At 41.6% G+C, this 22,790-nt stretch overlaps 1 protein-coding gene across 1 annotated transcript in view; it reads left to right on the top strand.

Moving 5' to 3' along the window:
* The first annotated feature begins 1,653 nt into the window (after positions 1–1,653).
* Positions 1,654–22,790, top strand: part of LOC144664970 (uncharacterized) — a 133,426-nt gene continuing 112,289 nt past the window's right edge. The window contains exons 1-2 of the mRNA XM_078526164.1: positions 1,654–1,736; positions 2,311–3,190. Of these exons, the coding sequence (XP_078382290.1) occupies positions 2,347–3,190 (844 nt within the window). The 5' untranslated portion in view covers positions 1,654–1,736; positions 2,311–2,346. The remainder of the gene's footprint in view (positions 1,737–2,310; positions 3,191–22,790) is intronic.

Below are 22,790 nucleotides of genomic sequence, written 5' to 3' on the forward strand. Positions count from 1 at the left end.
AGTCAAAGAAATGGGAACGTGTAATATTTAAGCGGGGTTTAGAGAAGACAGAACGTTGAGATTTTATCTTTGCCTCGAGTGGTCATTGTTGATCGAGACTTTTGAACGAATACGAGTGCGGGGAGATAAGCAGCAATGGAGAATTTGCTTAACAAGTAAAAACTTATAAGAAACACTTATGGGTTTCTGCTCCCGTCCAATGAACCGCGCAGGAGAGGGACTGGGGATCTTTAGCCTCCCTACTTTCTTGTTGCTGTTTTGACATTAACAGTGTCTTTCCTTATGGCTTATGGTTATGATTCAGCTAACAGGATTTAATTAACAAGCATGTTGTGTCCAACTGACTACCAACCAAGTTTTAACGAGAAATATTCAAAGAGGGAGTCTCTTCAGCAACATTTCCAAATTGCCACCAGTTCTTCAGACAAGCTAGTCTTGGTGCGGAGAAGTTAAATACTCAACAACAAATTGTCTTAACCCAGAACATGGTTAATGAAAATCACTGGGGGTTGTCAGGTATGTTTGGGGTGGGTATGTGCCGCCCGGTTCTCAAAAGTAGCACTCCGTGTTAGAAAGAATTAACATTCAAAATAATACCTCGTTCTGGTAACAGGTCAATCTTTTAACACCCCGTTTTGGCTGCTGATAATTTGAAACTTTCGTGCGTTTGAAACATCATACCCCATTCTAAGAAACGTCTCTAGAATATGGATACCCCGTTCCAGATCAGAAGCCCAAAATCACGACCCCGTTGGGGGACACATACCCGTATAGGTAGTTTGAGGGAGTAACCCCCACCCGGATGAAAATCCAGCAAACCGGAAGTACAGTTGGAAATAAATCGTTTTGTGTTGCTCCCTTTCAGTAAAATATCGTGGATTAGGAACGAACTGCCATGTTTTATAATGTGCTAAAAAAAGGAACAGGGAATTTCTTTTGAGCGGATAGGTGCCTGACGCAATTCGCAAATGAAGGGTTTTCAGCTGTCGTTTCCACTCCAGGAAACATAAAAAGCTGACTTGGAGTTCTCCATCCTCGGAGACCCAGGGGGGGGGCTTATCGGGACGACGGGATTTTCGGGCGAAAGTTTACGCTCTTGTTGTAAACTGTCTAAACTGTCGCCCGAAAATCCCGTCGTCCCGATAAGCTGCCCGTCGCCCCCACTAACTTCCCCTGGGTCTCCGAGGATTGGAGTTCTCTAACTTTTGCCTCCCACGCAGTCGTTCTTTGAGGCGATCGTGTTTCACTCCTCCCCACGAAAGCCTGCTTAACCGAGGCCAACATTCCTTTCCGCCGCTAAGCCAATCAGATTTTACCTACTAAAATCATAACCAGGCTTTCCCATCAGCAACGTCTTACTGAATGACACGAAAGGCTTTTCCTCAGACACGTTAACCCCCTCCCCACCCTGCCCGCAACGCCGTCCACAACGCAGGGACAAAAGTCGGCCCGGATCAAGTCGGCGAAATGATTTGAATAAGAATAGCAGCTATTCAGCAAAGAGGAAATAAACAAAAAGCTGTTTACCGAGTTGATCGATCTTGATCGGGTCCGACTTTTGTCCCGGGACTTTTGTCCATACCACTGCCCTTCCCTACCCCTGCTGTTGTCCTGCTGTTGTAATATGAGAAAGGGAGTTACCGTATGTTCAGAGAGAAAGCGAAAGTATCGTTCTTCGCAGCGTACAGACTACAGTTTACTTGCGTCCTTTTCCCTGTTTTCTGGAAGTGTTTGAGGTGAGAAATTTTTGATGTACAGACGTTAATTGATGCGAATGATACTCACATCGCGTTTTAAAAAACTTGACGCTTAGTGAGATCAAAGCTGTTTACATGAAGCTAACATGTAGCTTATACGGCTTCCTAGCCTGGAACAGAACTCTATCACCTTATTTATAGACTAAAGAGAGAACACTGATAAAACACAAGCGAAAGACTCGATCAGAATTTAATTATATAAGTAGCTAAGTGAGCTTGTTTAATTTGAAGCTTGCAGAGATTGTGAGCTGACCGATCGATCCGTGTAGAAATATGGCTGACGATCAGTCAGCATGAGTTAGCAGCGTTTGCATTGAAAATGTCTTCTAAATCTTTAGTTGTCGTATTTAAAAGCTTGTTACGGAATAGATGAATATTAATACAACTTTCTTTCTTTCATGTTGTTTGCCCTAATACAGTAATATTTGCCCAGGTTTCTGCGATTCTCACTGAAGACTTCTTTGAAGGTAGAAGCTATAAGCTTGGAGCGGGTTGTGAACTATTTTTGATTTAGGTTTTTATCTAGCTAAGGCTGAATGGTTTTTGGTTTCAGATACCCAACCAGTGAATTGTACACTGCATCTTAAAGATGGAATTTTCAGCAGAGGAACTCTCGAAGTTAATTTTTGAAAATCAGTTTGGACAAAGTGTTTTAAATCTGAGGGAAAGAAGGTTGTACAAAGTTCCTGAAGCTGTTACTGAGCTGACTCATGTACAGGAACTTTACTTGTCTGATAATAAACTTTCAGCATTACCAACAAGTATTAACAAGCTGAAAAATCTCAAAGTGCTGTGGTTACACAACAACCAGCTGAGTGAACTACCTGAAACTATTGGTCAACTGATTAACCTGACCAAGCTGTGGTTAGACAACAACCAGCTGAGTGAACTACCTGAAACTATTGGTCAACTGATTAACCTGACCCAGCTGTGGTTAGACAACAACCAGCTCAGTAAACTACCTGAAACTATTGGTCAACTGATTAACCTGACCGAGCTGTGGTTAAACAAAAACCAGCTGAGTGAACTACCTGAAACTATTGGTCAACTGATTAACCTCACCGAGCTGTGGTTAGACAACAACCGGCTGAGTGAACTACCTGAAACTATTGGTCAACTGATTAACCTGACCGAGCTGTGGTTAAACAACAACCAGCTGAGTGAACTACCTGAAACTATTGGTCAACTGATTAACCTGACTGAGCTGCATGTGGATAATAACAAGCTGTCAGTTTTACCAAGAAACATAAAAAATCTGAAGAAACTCAGGTGGCTGTTCTTGACTGGTAACCAGCTGACATATCTGCCTGATGATATTGTTGAACTGGAGAAGCTGCAATGGCTGCATGTGGATAATAATCCTTTAACAGTTGAAGAAACGAGAAGGGTTGTGAAGATACAGAATAGGACGAAGTATTTCAGAAATGTAGCAGGTAAAGATAAGAAATTAAATGTTCATTATTTGTATTCATGTTATATTGAATTGTGCACTCGAACAAATTTGTACATGAAGTGTTAACTTGCCAGTGGTATACTGCATACTCCTGACCATTAGCTTGTCTTATAGCGTGAGAAGAATAAATGAATGGAGTTTATTTAGACAATTATTTTACAAAGTTTAATTTACCTGTGTTAGGCATCCTCATAAATGTTTAGTTGGAAAACATTTTCACAAATTTCAAGGAAATAAAAACTTCAATCCTTATGTGAAACTTTGCAATTGCATGCCTGACAAGTGAATTTCATATCTTATATTTTTTGATAGCAATCCTTTTTTCAGCATACATGCACTAGAAAGCCTAAAAGCTAAGTCTAGTTAAAAATTCAAGAGTGAATAAGCCTTTTCTCTTTCATATAAAACTGCATGAACCTAAATTCAATTCTTGCACCTTATTTCAAGATATACATGTACATGTAGAAAATTTAACTCAAACGTAAAGTGTTGAAATAATTATTTGTAATTGAAGGAAAAGAAATGAAACTTCAAACGTAATTGTTGTCTTATCTTAAATGACCAAAATAAGATTTATTGTGCTTTCATATTAAGTTGAATTTCAGGTAGCTCTTTTTGCAGTCTTGAATAAAATGTGTTGTATAGGAAAAGATTGAGGGCAAAACTGCAAATTATTGAACCTAAATTTAATTCTTGCTCCTTATTTCAAGATAAATAGAATGTATAAGTTCATTTTGAAATGTTAAAATAGTTATTAGCAAAGAAACTTCAAACTTAATTATTGTCTTATCTTAAATGACCAAAATTTATTGAGCTTTCAAATTGGGGTACAGCACATCAACTGCAAGGGTAACCTTTACACAGTTAATACTGTTAACAGTACTATTGTGCCAGTGATAAACATGTTTGTTGTAAATTATACAACTACAGTTAACTTCTCAGTATTCAATTTAATATTAATTTTCTTTTCTTATTGTTTTCTTTTTTTAGAAGTTTCTTATAAGTAATTGATAGTGTTGGTGAATTAGTTTTACAGTTACATATAATATGGACTGGGTTTGGGTGATATGTCTTGTAGGGTTTTTTATCCTGTATTGTCTTATCACCTGCCATGGACAAAGTGTTTAAATTAATAGACAAATTATTATGGACACCCTTTTATTATGGACAGGTGTTGAAGTTATGGCCTGAAGGTGTCTGGTTTAGTTGGAATTGATAAATTTAAATACCACATACACCTTATTGAAGAAAGTTGAAAAGTTTAAACCATGAGTGATGAGATCAAATTAATGGGATTCTGGGTAGACAGCATTGGTATTAGCTTTAAGTAATATCACATCATTGGTCAACAAGATTATTTCTTTCTTTGAGAGCCTAAGAGCATGATTTATGCAACCTGTCTTATTATCATGTTTATTCTGTCATGGAGAAAGATTATTTTTTCAGATTTCCCAGTAAACATTTGAGTTTGATCGTAGCACGAGTCAAGTTCGAGCCTGAGTCAACTTCGAGTCACGAGTCAAGTTTGAGTCAAGTTAAATTTCTTTTTTTTTTGCAGTTTTATTTTTAATTGCTGTGTGAAAATTATATACGTACCGGAGGTATAAGAACAGCAAGATTTGAGTCATTTGACCTCTTCTTTCAGTTTCACTGTCGATTGCGACAGTTTAGTCCTGCATTTGTTCGCAACTGCTTTTCAAACGTTCCTCGGCATTCGTAATAGATTTTCCTCACAGATTTATCTTTGGTTTAGAATTTTTCAAACCAGATTGATTTTTATTTCCTTTTGTTTCAGATTATGATAATGAATATATATGAGACAATGAAAAAAAATGAAACTGATTTGAAAAATTTTAAACCAAAGGTAAATTAAAACCACAACATATACAAACATGCAATGTCAATTACTTACAGCTTTATATTGTTGAAACCTAGTTATTGTTATTAAATAATTTTTTACAAAACCATTCTTATTTATATTTCCTTTTATTTTTAGAGCACGTAAGTAGTCAAAGCGCAGAGGGACCAAGAGCACAACAGGCCTATGAAAAGGCATTAAGAGATGGATATGTGAATGTCTACCGTCGTCGAATACTTTTTATTGGCCCAGATCGTGCTGGTAAAACCAGTCTAAAGAAGAGTCTCTTAGGCCTGCCATTTGATCCTAAAGAACAGAGTACCGAAGGAATTGAAGTAAACCCTTCACAATGTGAGATTGAATTTAATCGAGTTGAGAACTGGCATTCCACCCATGAGAACAAAGAAGGATTGCTAGAATGTTCCAAAGATATAGCAAAGATGGTGACTGAAAAACTGTGTCAGACTGGAACAATGGATTTTGACAATGATTCCAAAAAGGATCAGGTCTGACAGTAACTTATTACTAAATAAATGTTCAGATAGACAAATTCGGCTAACGTGTTTACATCGTTGTTGCCACCCAATTCAGACCATGTGATGATTCCTTTGGGAGGTTACAATTGTGCAATTTGTCACACGTAACTGAGCGCATGGGAGTATGAACGAACAGAACAATTGTAACCTCCCAAAGGAATCATCACATGATCTGAATTGGGTGGCAACAACGATGTAAACACGTTAGCCGAATTGGTCTATTGAGCTACAATTAAATTCTTGAATAACATCGGAAATTTGCTAATTTGGCTTTGTACCCGCTTTCAGTGTTATGTGAGTAGCGGTTTTCTACTGACATCCATCTTTTGATGTGCTAAACAAACAACACGAATCGAATTCCGCCAATTATAGCCCACTAGCACGACCTTCTGAACTTGTGGGCTCATTTGCATGAAACCAGCACCGGTATGCATCGGTTTTCATTGGCTCATTTCAAACAGCATGTCAAAAGATGGATGTAGAAAAATAGCTATGCACGTAACTCTGAAAGCCGGTGTACAGTACCGCTCAAATGTAAATTGACAGTCCCTCGAGCCTCGATCCTCGAAACTCGAAAATTTCGAGTTTCGAGTCTCGAGTCTCGAGGATCGAGTCTCGAGTCGAGAAAAATAATGAGCTTGTCGCTTGAATGATTCCTCGAGAATAAAATTGCTCAAGCGAGCCGCACTCTCGAGTGTTGTACTATGGTCGAAGCCAGCGTGCCGGCTACACATCCCTGCTGTAACAACGCGCGCTTGGTCCTTTAATATTTCGAACCGTCCCAAAAAGTTCGAAATCGACAGTGAATGAATATTGAGGGCAAATCGAACCAGAAGTAACCGAGTTGGAGTTAGCACGGTCCCGCCAAATCAACAACCTGCGTTCAGGCGATCTGAGGACAAACATGAAGCACATGTGCAATGTCACGCATACGATTGTTTGTGTTATGATTTAGGATACAAATATTAAACCTTATTGCGGTTTTCAGTGAAATGCGAACTCTGAAATTCAAAATCCAACTAGCGATTGCGTTTTTCGCTGCCGTCAATCATAATTATGGCGACTGCCAACGAATCATGACAAACAGAAACAAACATAATGGATCGAAATCTACCAATCACAACTGACAGTCGTGACCTTTTGACCCGGTTTAAGTGAACTTCTGTTTCCCGAGAGGTCCGCTTAGATGATTGACGGCACCAAAAGCGTAAACCGTTGGTCGAGGATTGAATTTCAGAGTTCGCATTTCACTGAAAACCGCAATAAAGTTCACTCTGTCATTTAGTTTTCTTTTGAAAAACGCAGTTACATGTACGTGTGTATGAAAGAATCTAAATCGGATACTTGCGTGCGGCGTTGTGTTACATTTATTTACGCTGGAGTTTATTCGGAAGGTTTCAAACTACTTTTGACATATGCAAATTTTGCCAACTTTTATAACTAAGCAATATTTGTATAACTTCTCTAAAGCTGTAATAATAATGAACGCCATTATCTGTGTTATAAATGAAGACAAGTTTCATTCAGGAAGAATTTAAGTTTTAAGAATTTTATGCCAAATTCACAAAAAATAAAACACGCTCATTTCAAGCTAGACGCGATGGCGCGACACAAGTCTGTTTTGCCATTTATTTACGGAAGGCTTCACGGATTCGATGTTTTTCACGTGGAATGTTTCGTTTGCCATCTACAGAATTTTTACAACTCAAATTTAAGAACCGGTTTTATTTACGGAAACTCTTGTCTGAATTTCAGTAGCGACCAGAAAGAGACGTCTGAAATTCAGGCTTCTGAAACTTGCTTGCGCGATTTTGTCGGTGCTATTCTACGGCTCAGCTTACAAGATTCGTGGTATTTACATCGTTTCGCATCGAGTGCTTCAGATGCTGAATTACAGAACATTTTGTGAAAGAAATTAAATTTGTAGTTTTATTTGCGAAAACTCAAGATGAACTAATTTCCTGGATCAACCTTGCTTCTGTTAGCTTAGTTGATTGATTCAATACATGGTTATGCACTTTCGTAAAAATGCTGTGTATATATTAATTTCTTACTTTATTTTCCTTTCCCCATTATTATAGCACCAATTTTTCAAATTTAGTATATTTTTCACAATCTCTTAATCTCAATTGGAACTCATTGACATCCGTGACATAAGTTACTCATTATATTACGATAGCAGCGTCTATTTTTGAGAGAGTTGACTGTATACATAACATTTTTATAATGAAGGAACAATGTACAAAATGTATATTGTCATCTGTATGACGGTATTCGTATGGTGTCTAGAACTGTCTGGGTCTTTTTTGAAATACCTGGCTTGCGTGTTAATGATTATTTGTGTCACTAACTTTTATCTGTTTTATGTTAGATTGAGGAGACTGTGGATCACCCTGATGAGACAGACATTTCTGTACCATTAGAAGTATCAAAGCAGGACAATGGTGAACATAACCCTGATAGCAGAAGTGAAAACACACCAGATGAGCCTGATGTAATGATCAATGCTACTTCACCTCCAGATGACGTCACAAAACATGTTCATCAGTGGTTAAAGTATGCTAGAGGTGAACATGTTGATAGTGACATCACCAAAGAAGAATCTGTTGTAAGTATGGACATGTGGGATTTTGCTGGACAACACCTGTACTATGCCTCTCACCCTCTTTTCTTATCGTCACGAGCACTCTACATTTTGGTGCACAACCTCAGCAAGCCATTACATGCCTCAGCCCAGCCCTGTGTTAGACAAGGAACTTGTGACATTCATTTGGAAAACCCAAACAATGAAAGCAATATGGAGAATTTGCTGTCATGGCTTGCTACAGTTCACAGTGTCACACAGGTGAAAGAAGAAACAGCTGATGGAGCACAAGGGAAGCTGCTATATCTGCTGCCTCCAGTATTCATTGTAGGTACACATGCTGACAAACCATTTGAAGATGTTGCAAGGATGAACTTGCAGATACAGAAGAAAATCTCTGGTAAGGAATACGACAAACACGTGATCCGACCTTTGTACAGCATCGATAACACAAGATCACCGCAGCAAGCAGGTAAGTTTTGTAGTAGACTAGCTGTAGCCATAACACAAGGTCAGCATTATTAGATAAAAACATTAATTCACTGCCCAGCGTTGCTGACACAACAAACAGATAACAATCAGGTGAAGATCCATAGCTAAAGATGTTCTACTAATTTTACATGTATATTATTTTTGGAATATTATGCTTAACCCTTTCACCACCACTGGCCGGTAAACCGGCCAAAAGTAAAAGTCCGTGTAACCCCAGTGGCCGGTAAACCGTCCAAACAAAATGCCTGGAAACGATCTCTTTTGTTTTGGGAAAAACTGGGCACTACTTTCCATATTTGGAAAACTAATTTATGCAAATGAAAGCACATGTTTTGAAAACAAAATGGCGGTCTGTTTTCACGAGCTGACGGATGAAGAAAGCATTGTAAAACGAAGAAGAAAACTTCCCGCGCGAATTTTTTTGGGTTTGCGGTCATTTTGACCGGTCACGTACACGGCTTTCAAATAAATAACACAAAAAAAAAAATGTATTCGCAGTATTTCTTGAAATTTTACAGTAAAATCATAAAATATCATAGCAGCTTGCAGTCACAAATTTGTAGAATACAGATGAGATGGTCACGCTCTGCGGATTTGTTAGCGGTTTGCTTAAATAAAACAGGAAACATCCACCTCTGTAAATACGCTAAACAGACAACAGTGAACATGGCATCAATCAACGCCTGCTATTAACAAGCGTACACAATAACAGTTTCAATTGTCAGGCGGGCCGAGAAAAATAGCACTCGTTAGTAGTTTTAAAAAACTATATGCACCTTTAGAAAGTACGAGTTCGTAGTGTGTTTTTCACCAGCAAGATCATGAGAAAATAATAAAATCATTAAACGCTTTGAATGTTAAGTCAGCAATGTTTCTTTAAATTGTGCCTATTTCGCAACTGAACATGTCCCCATGTGTGCTGACAAGTTGACCACCTAAGACGTGGTGCTACTTAATTGTCAAAGAGAGTTCCGGTAAACGTTTGCTTGTACTGTACAAAATAAAAAAATGGTCTCCGCGTCCGGCGTCTACAGATTAAAACAATAACTCTCGATATCTTTTATTCTAGCCATGGCATTCAAGTGTTTCTCACCAATTCTATCGAAGTCTTCTTGTGTAAGGCTACTGCCGCGGATATCTATGATTAAAAGTACTTTGCCGTAAGTATATTTTAGCAGCTCAATCAGGCACCACATAGAACGGGCTTCTCTGCTGTAGGCGATGTTGAAAACTTGGAGAGGTCCATGATTTTTGAAATGTGAAGTGACGTAGGCTTTCTTGCTAATCTCTTGGCAGTCTTGAAGAAAGAGAATTTTTAAAAGAGGGCATCTTATAGGAAGCTCGATGAACAACGTGTCCGTAACTTTGCAGTGACTCAAATCCAAGCAACAAAAGACATGTTAAACTTCCAGCACACCCTTACTGAAATGCCTGGTTGCTAAGCGTTGTGGACAAATGTGAAATCTTTTCTCGGCAGTTATTTTGTCAATCCCCTAGCTTGAAATTTAGTATCGCATCATACAGGAAAGATATCTAAAAGTCGAAGACGTATTTCCTTTTTACTGACCACAGTTGACATGAAGCCGTTGGCATTTCTTTTCTTCCTACAGTACATGCCGAGCAAAGACAAAGTTATCTCACTTGTAGCATGGGCATATGTCCTATTACTATTTAGTGTTCGGTAGTATAGACAAGTAACGTGCTTATACAACCAAGATCCCTCCACCCGTAAGTTGTTAACTAATGTAAAACTATGCAGAGTAACATACTATTACGGCTACTAAGCATTTTGTTTTATGTAGAGTAGAACGCAGAAGAAATGGAAATTCAAAAAGTGAACAAAATAAAATGACACTTTTAGTGATCAAGACATTTAAGCTTAAGCCTTATGCTCTTTAACAACGAGTGTTTTAGCTTATGCTGCGAAATTTTTGGCAGAATAGGCTATTGCTTCAAAGTAAATACTCAATATTTTGACCGGTCCAAAACGAGACATGACCGAGCAAAAATTGATTTGGCCGGTCAACATGACCCGTCAGTATCCAAAAATTATTTTGAGCCCTGCACGTATACCTTGCTATATATGCGTTACTACATTTATACCAACAAACTGCACAACAGACCAATTATTACTCTCCCGATTATGTTAATAAATTAAACACAAAGTATAAAATAGAGAAGATAGATTTAAGTATTATACCTTATTATTTTATTAAATACCTATAATTGTTTAAGCTGCTCCTTTTCCCTTTATTTTGTTTTTCGATCTTTTTTCTAAACTTAATAATGTATCTAATTTATTGTAATTGTGATTTATTGTAATTTAGTGTAACTAGTGTGATATGGATAATTGTAAATTATAATATTCTGTAATAACAAATGAATGTAATTGTATTATGTGTATAATAGCAATAAAAAAAAAATGATTGGTCATCAAACGTTTGAAGTTTGGCAGACGGTAACAGCAACTTTTGCGCCGAAAGTTTAACACATACCGGTTTCGAAATGGCAAAAAGATTGGATATAGAGACTTCTCGCAAAAAAAATTGATCCTGATTTGTGTCGATATGCATTTGCAGGTTCACTTGAATCACTTCTAGTGTAAAGTTTCGCCTTAAGTCAGTGTTTATGGTGAGCATTTTGAGTGCGAAAGTTCGCGTTACGGTCTGCTAAACTTCAAATGTTTATCGATCAAACATGCCATGTTTGATACCCAATTAGATCATGTTTCGGCGGCACGTGTTCACGCTTAGATGCAAGCGATGGTATCAGTTTTGGCATTCCTGTTGAATTGTATTATTATACTACCTGACAACTAATGCAAGGCCAGTCAGAGTTTGCAGATTAGACACTTTTATTTCCTCCCAACTTGCACCATTGCTTTTCCCTCATTTTGACTTCTCTTTACCCTTCTCAGTGAATTTAATTACATACAAGCTAGTACCCTGTTAAGTGTTTTGTTAAGTACTGGTATATGTATGTATATCAGTTGTGTGTAACTTGATTATGCTTATGTTGTTATTTGAAGAGCAAGAGGATTGCAACGACGAAGTTCAAAAACTGCGAAACAAAATCATGGAGGTGCTAAGACAGGGACCATTTATGGGGCAGAAAATACCAGTCCGGTAAATATTGTTTTGTAATGATCAAATATTTTTTGTGCACCAGTAGTCTAGCTAAACACGTCACATGATAGAGCCAAGACTAGGTATATCTGGTGATATCCCCAAAATGATAGCTGACCCCAATTTTCAAACTTTCTTTTTTTTCTATTGCACATTTTGTTTTAATTCCAACTGAATTTGTTAAATTTGAATTAGGCTGCATGGCTGACAGGATTTTTCATTCTAGTGCCTTGTTTCGGCAGTGTAGGCTCTAAGGAGGGTGGCCAAGTTGCAAACAGAATGAGGAGTAGTCAAATGGTAACCTGTTTGTCCTGGAGTTAATTTGAATTTTAGGTTTGGTGAGAGCCGTGACATGTCAATCAAATTTTATTTGATCCGTCTTGTCTCATGAAGGGGAAAAGGAGTGAAGTGTGATTGTGAAGGGCAATGGAGATGAGGAAAGACAGGCATGAGCAGTCCTTCTTTTGTTAGTCCCAAGAGAGCAGAGCTAAAAAAGAGAGCAAGTGGGAAAAATTGTCAAGGAAAATTTACCATTTTTTGACTCGTGCTCTTTTTTACTTCACGCTTGACAGATTAAGAAAGAAGAGGGACTGTTCGCAGTCTGGGATGATGACTCTATCTTCAGTGCCAATCCCCAGATATTTTTGGACTGTGGGCATATATCTAAGAAGCTCACTGTTTTGGTCAATCTCAGCTCTCAAGAAATTATTCATTGTAATAGAGGTTATCCTTGTATAAACCCATGTTTGGCTTGTGTAACCAAAAGTTGATTCATGATTTATTAGCCATATAATTTTAAGAAGAAAATGACTTTTACATATTGAAAGGAAGTTTGTTCACTAGATAAATGTTTTATATACATAGGCCTTTTATAAATAACTAGATGATTAAAAAGGAAACTTGATATATTTATAAAAATGTGAAAAATTTGTGGTACTTACTACAAAGGGAAATACCTGCCAAACACATTTTGTTATTAACTAAATAATAGAATCACATAAATAACATGTCACATTAGATTTAAGTTCTTCATGCTCTCTTGTGCCCAAGTTTATTAAAACCAATATAATTTATTTTCTCTAATTGTTCTTAAGATGGTTCCTGTTTGAAAAGGTGATTGAAGCTTTGGTAGCTAAACAAATTTACCACAGAAGTCTGCAACAACTCCAATACTATGCAGAAAAAGACTGCTTCCTGAAAGATTCAGATGAGTTTGCCGCCATGATCAGTTTCTACCATGACCTTGGTGTGATTATCAAGCACCGCAGTACAGTTGTTCTGAAGGCTCAGTGGCTGATTGACCTTCTAAAGCAGCTAATTACACTTCCACACTTTGATAAAATGGTAAGGAGAATTTCTTGTGATTTTTTTTTGGATGAAATTGTTGCATCTTATGTTTTTAAGCTTCTTTGGGAAGTTACATCTATTTGATTTACAGTCAACTCGCTCCTTGCGGACACGTTGCAATTACAAATGCCCAGTTATTACTGACAGGAGTTGAAGTTCCAGCAAGTTCCAGAATTACTGAAAAAACTCCTGCTATTAGGGACTTCCTCTATCAAAGACACCAAATTATGGTCCCGAAGTTAAATACAGTTAAATGTAATTTAACATAGTTAACGACAAGGAGCAAGAGCCGAGTCATTAGCGTGTTTCTAGTATTTCAGGCGTTGTAGCGTTAAGCGTTTGGCGTATGTTTGTTAGTAGCGTTCTGGTGGTGTTCACATGGTTGCTGAAGTGCTGGGTCGAGTCTGGTCCAGCGGTGTTTCCCTTCGGTACATGCGTAGCTATCCCATGTGCTGGCGTTTGTTGTTCGTAGTTCGATCGGCGTGGCGTTTTGTGTTAGTTTGTAGTAGCGTTCTCAGCATTTGTTCTTTCGTTTCGGCGACTTTTGCTGTTCCTGTTTGCAATTCTCGAAGTGTTCTTCGTGTGCTGACTGGGATTTTCGCTGTTTTTGTCGGGCATCCATCTTTCTTTGGCCTACGTTCGTAGAAGTTGTCGTTCGCGTCCAGTGGCATTGGGTTTTATCACACCTCGGCGTGTCCAATTCCTGTGCGTCGCTGCTCGTTTTGTCGTAAAATTCCGTGGTCTTCGTCGCTGTTGGCGGTTCCAGTGAAGTTGTGGTGGTCGTCGGTCGTGATTTTTCTCCTTCTTCGCTGCTCGCCGTCGTAGTTGGTTTGGTCGGAGCTAGTTTTTTGTCGCCCACGTGTTTACAATATGCCGCCGCCACCTCGTTCGACTAACAACAGCTTGTCGGCGGGATTGTCTCAGGATGGTTTGCCAGCCTCTTCAGCCGCTTCGCTAGTGCCTGCATCGGGTTCTGCTGGCGCTGGGCCGCCGCTATCAGCGGATGCGATTGCCAACGCTGTGGTTCGCGCTCTTGGCAGCTCGCTGCCTGCCATCTTAGCGTCGCTTCCAGGGAACGCCTCCTCGCCCGCCGTCAGCGTTGCGCCGGCAAGCTCCTCTGCACCGCCGATTGTAACGAGTGCTGATGTTCACGTTGCCTCTGGTGCTTCGACTCAATCATCAGGTACGTACACGTTGCCTTCGTTTGTGTCGACTTTTACGCCGTTGACAGCCACAACCGACTCAAGCTCGGCCCTCGGGGCTCCCATTGCGGCGACCGGCGCATGTGCGTCGTTTGGCGCCATTCTGCCGAGCGTGGATAACGTGACTGCGTGGCCAAAAGCAGAGAAGGCGTTCATTGTTGGGCCAGGTCATGCCCCGATCCCGGCCAAACTGGTGTCCAAGATTGCTGGGGGTGAGTTTGTGGAGCTGGCAGACCTACTGTCGGCGAATCTGCGGGCAGCGGAACGGGCGCCACAGGTTTTCTTGGAGGGGAATTCGAAGCTCTTGGTGTCGAATGCTAAGCGTCGGCAAGTAGAGATCTCTGATATTTTGACGGGGACAGAAGCGTTTACAATTTTCCAGATGGTTTTGTGTGCTACCCATCCGCGTCGTTGGTCAGATTTAACAAAATACAAGTTGCTGATCATACAGACAGCACGTCAGTTTCCGGGCTCGGCATGGTTGGACTATGACTCCGCATTTAGAAAGGATGCCGCGGCCTCGGGCTTGGGCGACTGGTCCAAGATGAACCTGGATTTGTACAATTTTCATTTGCGGTCCCCAGCGTCATCCTCGCCACAGCAGCTGCGGTTTTCCTCTCCAGGGTCGTCCCAGTCCCCAGCGGGCAGCCATGATTCAAGTGCGCGTACCCCCTTTTGCCGCTCGTGGAATGAGGGAAAGTGCCTGTGGCCATTTGGTAGGTGCAGGTTCCGCCATGTGTGCACAAACTGTGAAGGGGAACATGCAATGGTCAACTGCCCCTTTCCCCGCGCTACCGGTCATCGTTCCCGGTCCCCCCTCCTGGAGGAAGAGGAGGACGGTACTGACAGGCTAGAAGCTCGTCGTGATTCCAGTGTATATAGTGTAGATAATCATGTTCCGTTGCCTGGCCAGCAGATTGAACTGCCGTGTAGGGCTAAGTTGTTTCGTTCAGTTCCTGTTCCAGTTCAGCCCATTGTTGCAGATGGCATTTTCTCTCCGTTAGCCTCTGTCAAGGAAGTCTCGCCGTTGCGCTTGGATCAGTTCCAGCAAGAGTTACGTCACCACCCGGATAGGTCAGCAGTAGCGTTTGTGATTTCGGGAATACGGGATGGTTTTCGGATTGGTTTTGAGGCTTCCTATGGGTCTCTGAAGTCAGCTTCCGCCAATATGCGCTCTGCCTTGGATCATCCTGCGGTAATTGACTCCTATCTCCAAACTGAAGTCTCAGCTCGCAGGGTGGCTGGCCCATTTTCGTCTCCACCAGTGGCGCCCCTGCACATAAGTCGTTTTGGAGTGATACCCAAGAATAATCAGCCGGGCAAATGGCGGTTGATCTTGGATTTATCGTCGCCAGAGGGGCACAGCGTTAATGATGGCATTCCTAAGCCTGCTTTTACAGTCCAGTATGTTTCAGTGGATGCGTTCATTGAGGGCATTATGACTCTAGGTCGAGGAACTCTGATGGCTAAGTTTGACGTGGCGACGGCGTACAGGAATGTTGCTATTCACCCGGAGGATCGCCCCTTGTTGGGGATGAGGTGGCGGGGTCAATATTTCGTGGATATGGTACTCCCTTTCGGTCTGCGGTCAGCGCCATTTATTTTTACAGCCATTGCAGATCTTGTCGAGTGGATTTTGGTTAACAATTACGGTGTTGACTTCCTGCGTCACTACCTGGATGATTTTCTGACCTTGGGCCCACCAGCCTCTCCCATCTGTCACAATAATCTGCAGAAGTGTGTGCACCTGTGTAAGAAATTGGGCCTGCCGTTGCATCCTGACAAGTTGGAGGGACCGGCTACTTGTTTAACCATCCTTGGGATTGAATTGGACTCAGAAAAACTGCAGGCTCGCCTTCCATCGGATAAGCGGGACAGGATCGTTGCACTGTTGGAAGAGTGGTCTACGAAGCGTTTCTGTAGGCGTCGGGAGCTAGAATCTTTGATCGGTCACCTCCATCATGCTTGTAAGGTTGCGCCCCAGGGTAGGACCTTTCTTCGTCGCATGATTAATTTGCTCTGCGCCTTCCGCCGGGATGATCACCCGATCAGGCTGAACCAGGAATTCCAACGGGACTTAACGTGGTGGCGGGAGCTGTTTCAGACCTGGGATGGCCTGAGTTTCTTTTGTATGCCCACATGGGCCCCTCTCCCAGACTTCCAGGTCTCTTCAGATGCATCCGGCTCACTGGGCTATGGCGCTATCTTCAAATCTCAATGGTTCTGTGGCGCGTGGTCGGCCATGCAGAGATCATCCTCAATTGCGTACAAGGAACTTTTCCCAATCGTTATAGCAGCCTCTCTGTGGGGCTCGCAGTGGGTGTCGCGGCGGGTCGAGTTTTTGTGCGATAATGAGTCGGTGGTGGCAGTACTCAAGTCGGGCACTTCGCGTGATCAGAGTCTCATGTTGTTGCTGCGCTATTTGTCCATGCTGGCCATTCGCCATTCGTTTTCGTTTACTGCCTCGTCAGTTCGTGGTAAAGATAATCCAGTAGCTGATGCTCTCTCCCGTTTCCAATTTCAGCGGTTCAGAGCTTTAGTGCCCCATGCCGACGAGGCACCGGCCCAGATTCCTGCCTCCCTCCTCGCTGCTCTTCAGACGCCCTGACTCAGAGGTGCCAGTTTCTCCTTACTCAAGGTCTTGCACCATCGACTCGGCGAGTTTACCTCTCTGCCCAGCGCCGTTTCATCAACTTCTGCCGTCAGGATGGTCGCGTAACTCAGCATGGCATCCTCCCTCTAGCCGATGAGGAGACTCTGATGCGCTTTGCCACTGTGCTGGCGGACAATTTAAACCATTCATCTATCAAGGTCTACCTTTCAGCAGTTCGCTCCCTCTACATTGACCATGGCTGTCCAGATCCCCTGGTGGGGTGTCTTCGTTTGCAGCGGTTACTCAGGGGCATTAAGCGTGTCCAGGGTCCAGTGACTCCTAGACGCCTTCCTATCACAATAGACCATTTGAGGGTTATCCAGCGCTCCTTGGACCTATCCACAGCAGACCATGTGATGTTGTGGGCGGCGTGCTGCTTGGGATTTTTCGGTTTTTTACGAGCTGGGGAATTCACGGTGAACTCAACCTTCCATCCGAGCACTAACATGACAGTCGATGACGTGCAAGCAGACTCTCTGGAGAATCCCACTTGTTTTAGGGTTCGGATCAAGTGTTCTAAGACTGACCCCTTTCGGGCGGGTTGTGATATCTACTTGGGGCGTGGCGTGGGCTTAGTTTGTCCCATTGTGGCACTAGGCAACTACCTTTCTCAACGTGGTGCCACTCCGGGACCGCTGTTCAGGTTTAGCAGTGGTCGTCCGCTTACACGGCAGCAGTTGTCATCCTCAGTGCAGTCTATCTTACATGCAGCGGGTTACTCGGGCTCGTACTCTGGCCACAGCTTCCGTATTGGGGCAGCAACTACCGCAGCGGCCCGTGGTGTTCCGGATCACCTTATCAAGACTTTAGGGCGTTGGTCCAGTGATGCCTACCAGATCTATATTCGGACTCCAGTTAACTCAATTGTCCGGGTTTCCAGTCAGTTGGTGGCGTGACAGGTATTTAGTACGTGTGGCTTATTATACTTACGGTTAGGTGCCTCAGGTTGGGGTCTTCGGGGGCTGCGGCGTGGAATTCCCGAGCCCCCTCGTGGCTCCAGGTTGGTCCCAACCTGGAGGATCCTTCGGCTTGGCACGGGGGGCTCATGGCTGGGTTGCCGGTTTGGGCAGGCCAGTCGGGTGTTCTGGCGCCTTGGGGGTGTGATTGCGATTGCAGCCCCCGGGCCCCTTGGGCACCTAACCTCCACTTGCGACGTGGGCGTTAAATACAGTTAAATGTAATTTAACATAGTTAACGACAAGGAGCAAGAGCCGAGTCATTAGCGTGTTTCTAGTATTTCAGGCGTTGTAGCGTTAAGCGTTTGGCGTATGTTTGTTAGTAGCGTTCTGGTGGTGTTCACATGGTTGCTGAAGTGCTGGGTCGAGTCTGGTCCAGCGGTGTTTCCCTTCGGTACATGCGTAGCTATCCCATGTGCTGGCGTTTGTTGTTCGTAGTTCGATCGGCGTGGCGTTTTGTGTTAGTTTGTAGTAGCGTTCTCAGCATTCCCTTCCCTCCCTCCCTGGGGTTTGGGCCATTTACTGGGACCTTGTGTTCAGTTTTCTTCCACTGAGCCATTTGGGCTTGAGTGTGACGGGTGCTCGGGTTCGGGGGCCTGGCACGGGGGGCTCATGGCTGGGTTGCCGGTTTGGGCAGGCCAGTCGGGTGTTCTGGCGCCTTGGGGGTGTGATTGCGATTGCAGCCCCCGGGCCCCTTGGGCACCTAACCTCCACTTGCGACGTGGGCGTTAATGTCCGTTATGGGGTGGGGTGACTGTAGTAGGAGGCATTGGTTTTTGCTAAAGTTGGGACCTGCAAACTTCAATCACTTTACACTCTCCTTTCAATTTTGCTTGCCTGTCAATGTAACAAAAACCACATTCCTTAGCAGTATTTTAAGATAATTAAGAAAACTCAAGAAGTTGATTTGTTAATGACCTTATTGTAACATGTTAAAGATGATATCCAGTCCGTACTGCGCAATCTCCGCCTGCAATGTTTGTGAGTCTCACAAACAGAAGAATGTTTACTAGCAAAAATAAAAATTCCGGGACAAAACTTACCTTTTTCTTCATTATTAACGTCAGATATCCTTGCAAAACAATAATAACGAGTAAAAGAAGCTCAACGGTATTTCAAACGGACGTTTTAGCTCATCGTGAATTCTTGAACGAAACGATCCGTAATGGCGAACTAAAAAACTTCATGTACGCTATCACCGAAGTGTAACGTTTCAACGAATTCAAAACAAAAATGAAAACAAACCCTGAGTCTGCGCAGTACGGACTGGAAATCATCTTTAAGGTGACAGGAACTCTGTTACATAAAGAAACATGAAAGAATGTACTATTGAATAAGAGGGAGCTACCTTAATATCTTGTAAGGATGTGGTTGTCAGCAGAATTTATGTAACGCTATTCATGAATCTTATGTAGTCTTACATGATTGATATTCTGTCAATTAATGTAGGATCCTGTACATTCCAAGTACTGGCAGGAACTGGAGAAAGATGGCACCCTCAGCATGGAACTTGTTGATCATGTCTTTTCCAAGTTTATTCAACAAGGCGTCATCAAAGATGACATCTTAGACATGATGGAGCGGTTTGGTTTGATCGCCAAGTTCTCAGCCTCCTCAAGTGAGGAAAAGTACTTTGTGCCAGCTCAACTTAAGTCATCACCTGAAGAGCTTTGTAAAATGGAACCATCACACAATGATCCCTGTCCTTTGTTTCTGCACTTTGTGCATGGCTTTGTCCCTCATGGTCTGTTCTCGCAGCTTGTGTCACGATCCATTTGTTGGTGTTGTAACACTTGGTCCATGCAGCCTCCCAAGCTGTACCAAAATGGAGCATGGTTTCTTATCGGGAAACAAATCCATGATTTTGTTCTTATTTGCAAGAAGAGTTTCATCAAGATCCTTCTTAGGCAAAGAACACAAAGTCGTCAGGTTTTAGGAAAGAAGTCAGAAGAACTAGCTACACTTGTGCGTGAGTTTGTGGAGGGAACTTTGCAAAGTTTGTCACAAGAGCTGCTGTACCTGAGTGGACTGCAGTATGAGTTGTGTGTAGCGTGCCCGTACTGTCATCAAGGGACAGAGCAGGGTGGTCAAGAGTGTTCCAACCATGGGAGAGTGTCATGTGTAGATGAGGAGTGCTTCCACCTTCTTGAAATAAAACAAGATCAACCACTGATCTGTATGAAGAAGGTCAGTGATAAAGTACACGCCGTCTGTGGGCTGGATAAATGGTTCTTCAAGAGAACTAGCCAGGTACATGCATCAATTGATTTATGTAGTAATTGTAAATTAAACAAAATCGACTTTACATGAAGTGGCAATCCCTGTTAATGTTACATTTATTATTATATTACTTACAGGTGTGTACATGTGTTAGCACGCTAAATCTCTCGCAGGTTAAATTTTATCAGCAGATAAAGTTTTGAATACGTGCCAGTTTGATTACCTAGTTACTTGTGCCATAAAAGCTATTTACCAATAGATGTGTATAGAACCATGCACTTGCTACAGCATAAAAAGGTGCATTGTTCACCTATCTGTCACTTGTTGCATCTTCAAACTCGGTGTAAAGTGTAGTCACACCTCTCTTTCAGGATTTGTCTCCTCCCACTGTCATTGCCGCATCTCAAGGTGTACCAGCGCAAGGTAAACTACGGAGGTCTAGTTCCCCTGTGTTTAGAACTTGCTATTTATGTATAGCCAAGTGAAAAATCTCTTAACAAGAAAACAAATATTGATAACAAATGTGACATTTAACTGGTTTTTGGCTCATTAAGTGTAATAAGTGGCTTGTTCTTGAGATGTGTCTGGGTTCTACCTCTATCATAGTCTCGTCATTTCTGGACAGTGACTAATCAACAAGGACTAAGATTTTTTTTTTTTCTGCCATCCACCTTTTTTGCACCATCCTGAAGCTGGCTAAATTTTGTGTTACTCCAATTTACAAAGTACTGGTATTTTGACTGAAAAAGGTTCACTTGAACTAGCAATTATATTCACTTCAGCCCGAGATGTTGTCATCAGTGGTAAAACAAATTTGAACACTACATAGTGACATTAACTTTTTGGTACTCACTCAGCGACCTTTCAGTATGTTATAGTTTACCTCATAGTAGTAATCTTTTGTTTTGAGTAAACTTTGGTAACATCATCTATTTGCATATTTTCTTAAACTACCTAGCCTACCTAACTTTGTTCTCCTTGTAGTTAAACAAGGCACACCGAGCGATGTAGAAATGGAAGAACTGGGATTTGAAATTGCGGAAAAGTGGGAAAAGCTCGGACGTCGCCTGGATGTCAGTGAACCAAAGCTTCAGGAAATACATCAGGCACATGAACTTCTGAGTGAAAAGGGATACCGCATGTTATTGCATTGGAAACAAAAACAGGGTTCTGCTGCGACTTACCAGGCTTTGTATAATGCATTATCACATAAACTTGTGCAGCGCCAAGACTTGGCAGAACAATTTTGCTGCTTTGATGGTAATTATTCTTTATTCTTTTGGACATTTAGAATAATCTATATACACATGCCTTCAACTCTAAATATAATTATTCCTCCGTTATTGAAGCAGAATAACATTTGTTCACCATTTTTCATTCCGAATCTAACAGAACCAGACAAAGGACAATATCTAGAAATAAAACAGTGACAATTGGTTACAGAATTAATTTAAACCTCCTCCTTGTGAAAAAGCAGTTGGTTTACATTAAGTTATAACCAGGTATGCTTTGTCCGATAAGATATTGCATAATTGCTGTTTTGTTTTCTTGCCTTTTCCAGATCCTTCAGAGAAAAAGAGGAGATTAAAAGATGAAAGTTCTGATATTCAGGAAGAAAAGAGTGTAAAAAGATTGAAAACTGATTAGGTACTTAACAATATTAATGAAATTAAATGGAGTACCCCACACAATGGGGGAAACATTGGGGGGAGGGGTAAGGGCTTGCTCTCCCCGCCGGCCTAACAACTTGTATGCGATGAGGGACAAAATTGGTAGGGGAATTAAATGGAATTTTCTGCACCGATATCATACCACCGCTATCTATTTCTCAACTTATTATTTGATCAGTTGTTGACTGACAGTGTTACAGGACAAACAGTTACATAAGAGTTAATTGCTGCGAGTTTATGAGAGTTGAGCCTTCATGCACTATCATTCAGGCGTGGCAAAACAAGGGTCCAGTTGTTCAAAGCATGATTGAGCTAATCCAGGATTAGAATGAATTTTGATTTCAGATTTTGAACTTTTCAGTGAGGTTTTCTGTTTATATTTTTTGTCCTCCAGTTTTGACGTCGACTACTCAGGTAATCTCAAACTCCACAAAACATAAGCAATAAAAACACTTTTATACAAGAGAAATTGAACCCTCAATCAACTTTTAATCCTGGGTTAGTGTTGCTTTTCGAACAACCCAGCCTAGGATCAAAGAACTAGGAGTTGACTCATCATGCCCCTTATAATCATTATAATTAAGTATCATGCACCTTGGCATAACCCTTAGAAACAATAAACCGACTATGCTCCAAATTATGCTGGATGGTAACTATTATGCTTGTTGTTATGCTGGAATAATTGCTGCACCACACTATCCCCCCAAAATAATGGCTTATATACTTTACTCCAACTTTACCTTGCAATAATAAATGGGAAGGTGTGGTGTCTAATGGCTGTTTATGGACAGAGCACTTAACTCTTACAGTTCCTGTCTCTACCCAGGAGTGTAAATAGATAGCGGTGAACTGTTATAGGAAACCTGGCAAAATACTTGTTGGAAGGGGGGGGGGTGATGATCTACCGTCTCATCAAGCGTTCCTGTAACATTAAGAA

The sequence above is a fragment of the Oculina patagonica genome, chromosome 9 (assembly GCF_052425735.1).
Source record: "Oculina patagonica isolate OP01 chromosome 9, crgOcupat, whole genome shotgun sequence".
NCBI lineage: Eukaryota > Metazoa > Cnidaria > Anthozoa > Scleractinia > Oculinidae > Oculina > Oculina patagonica.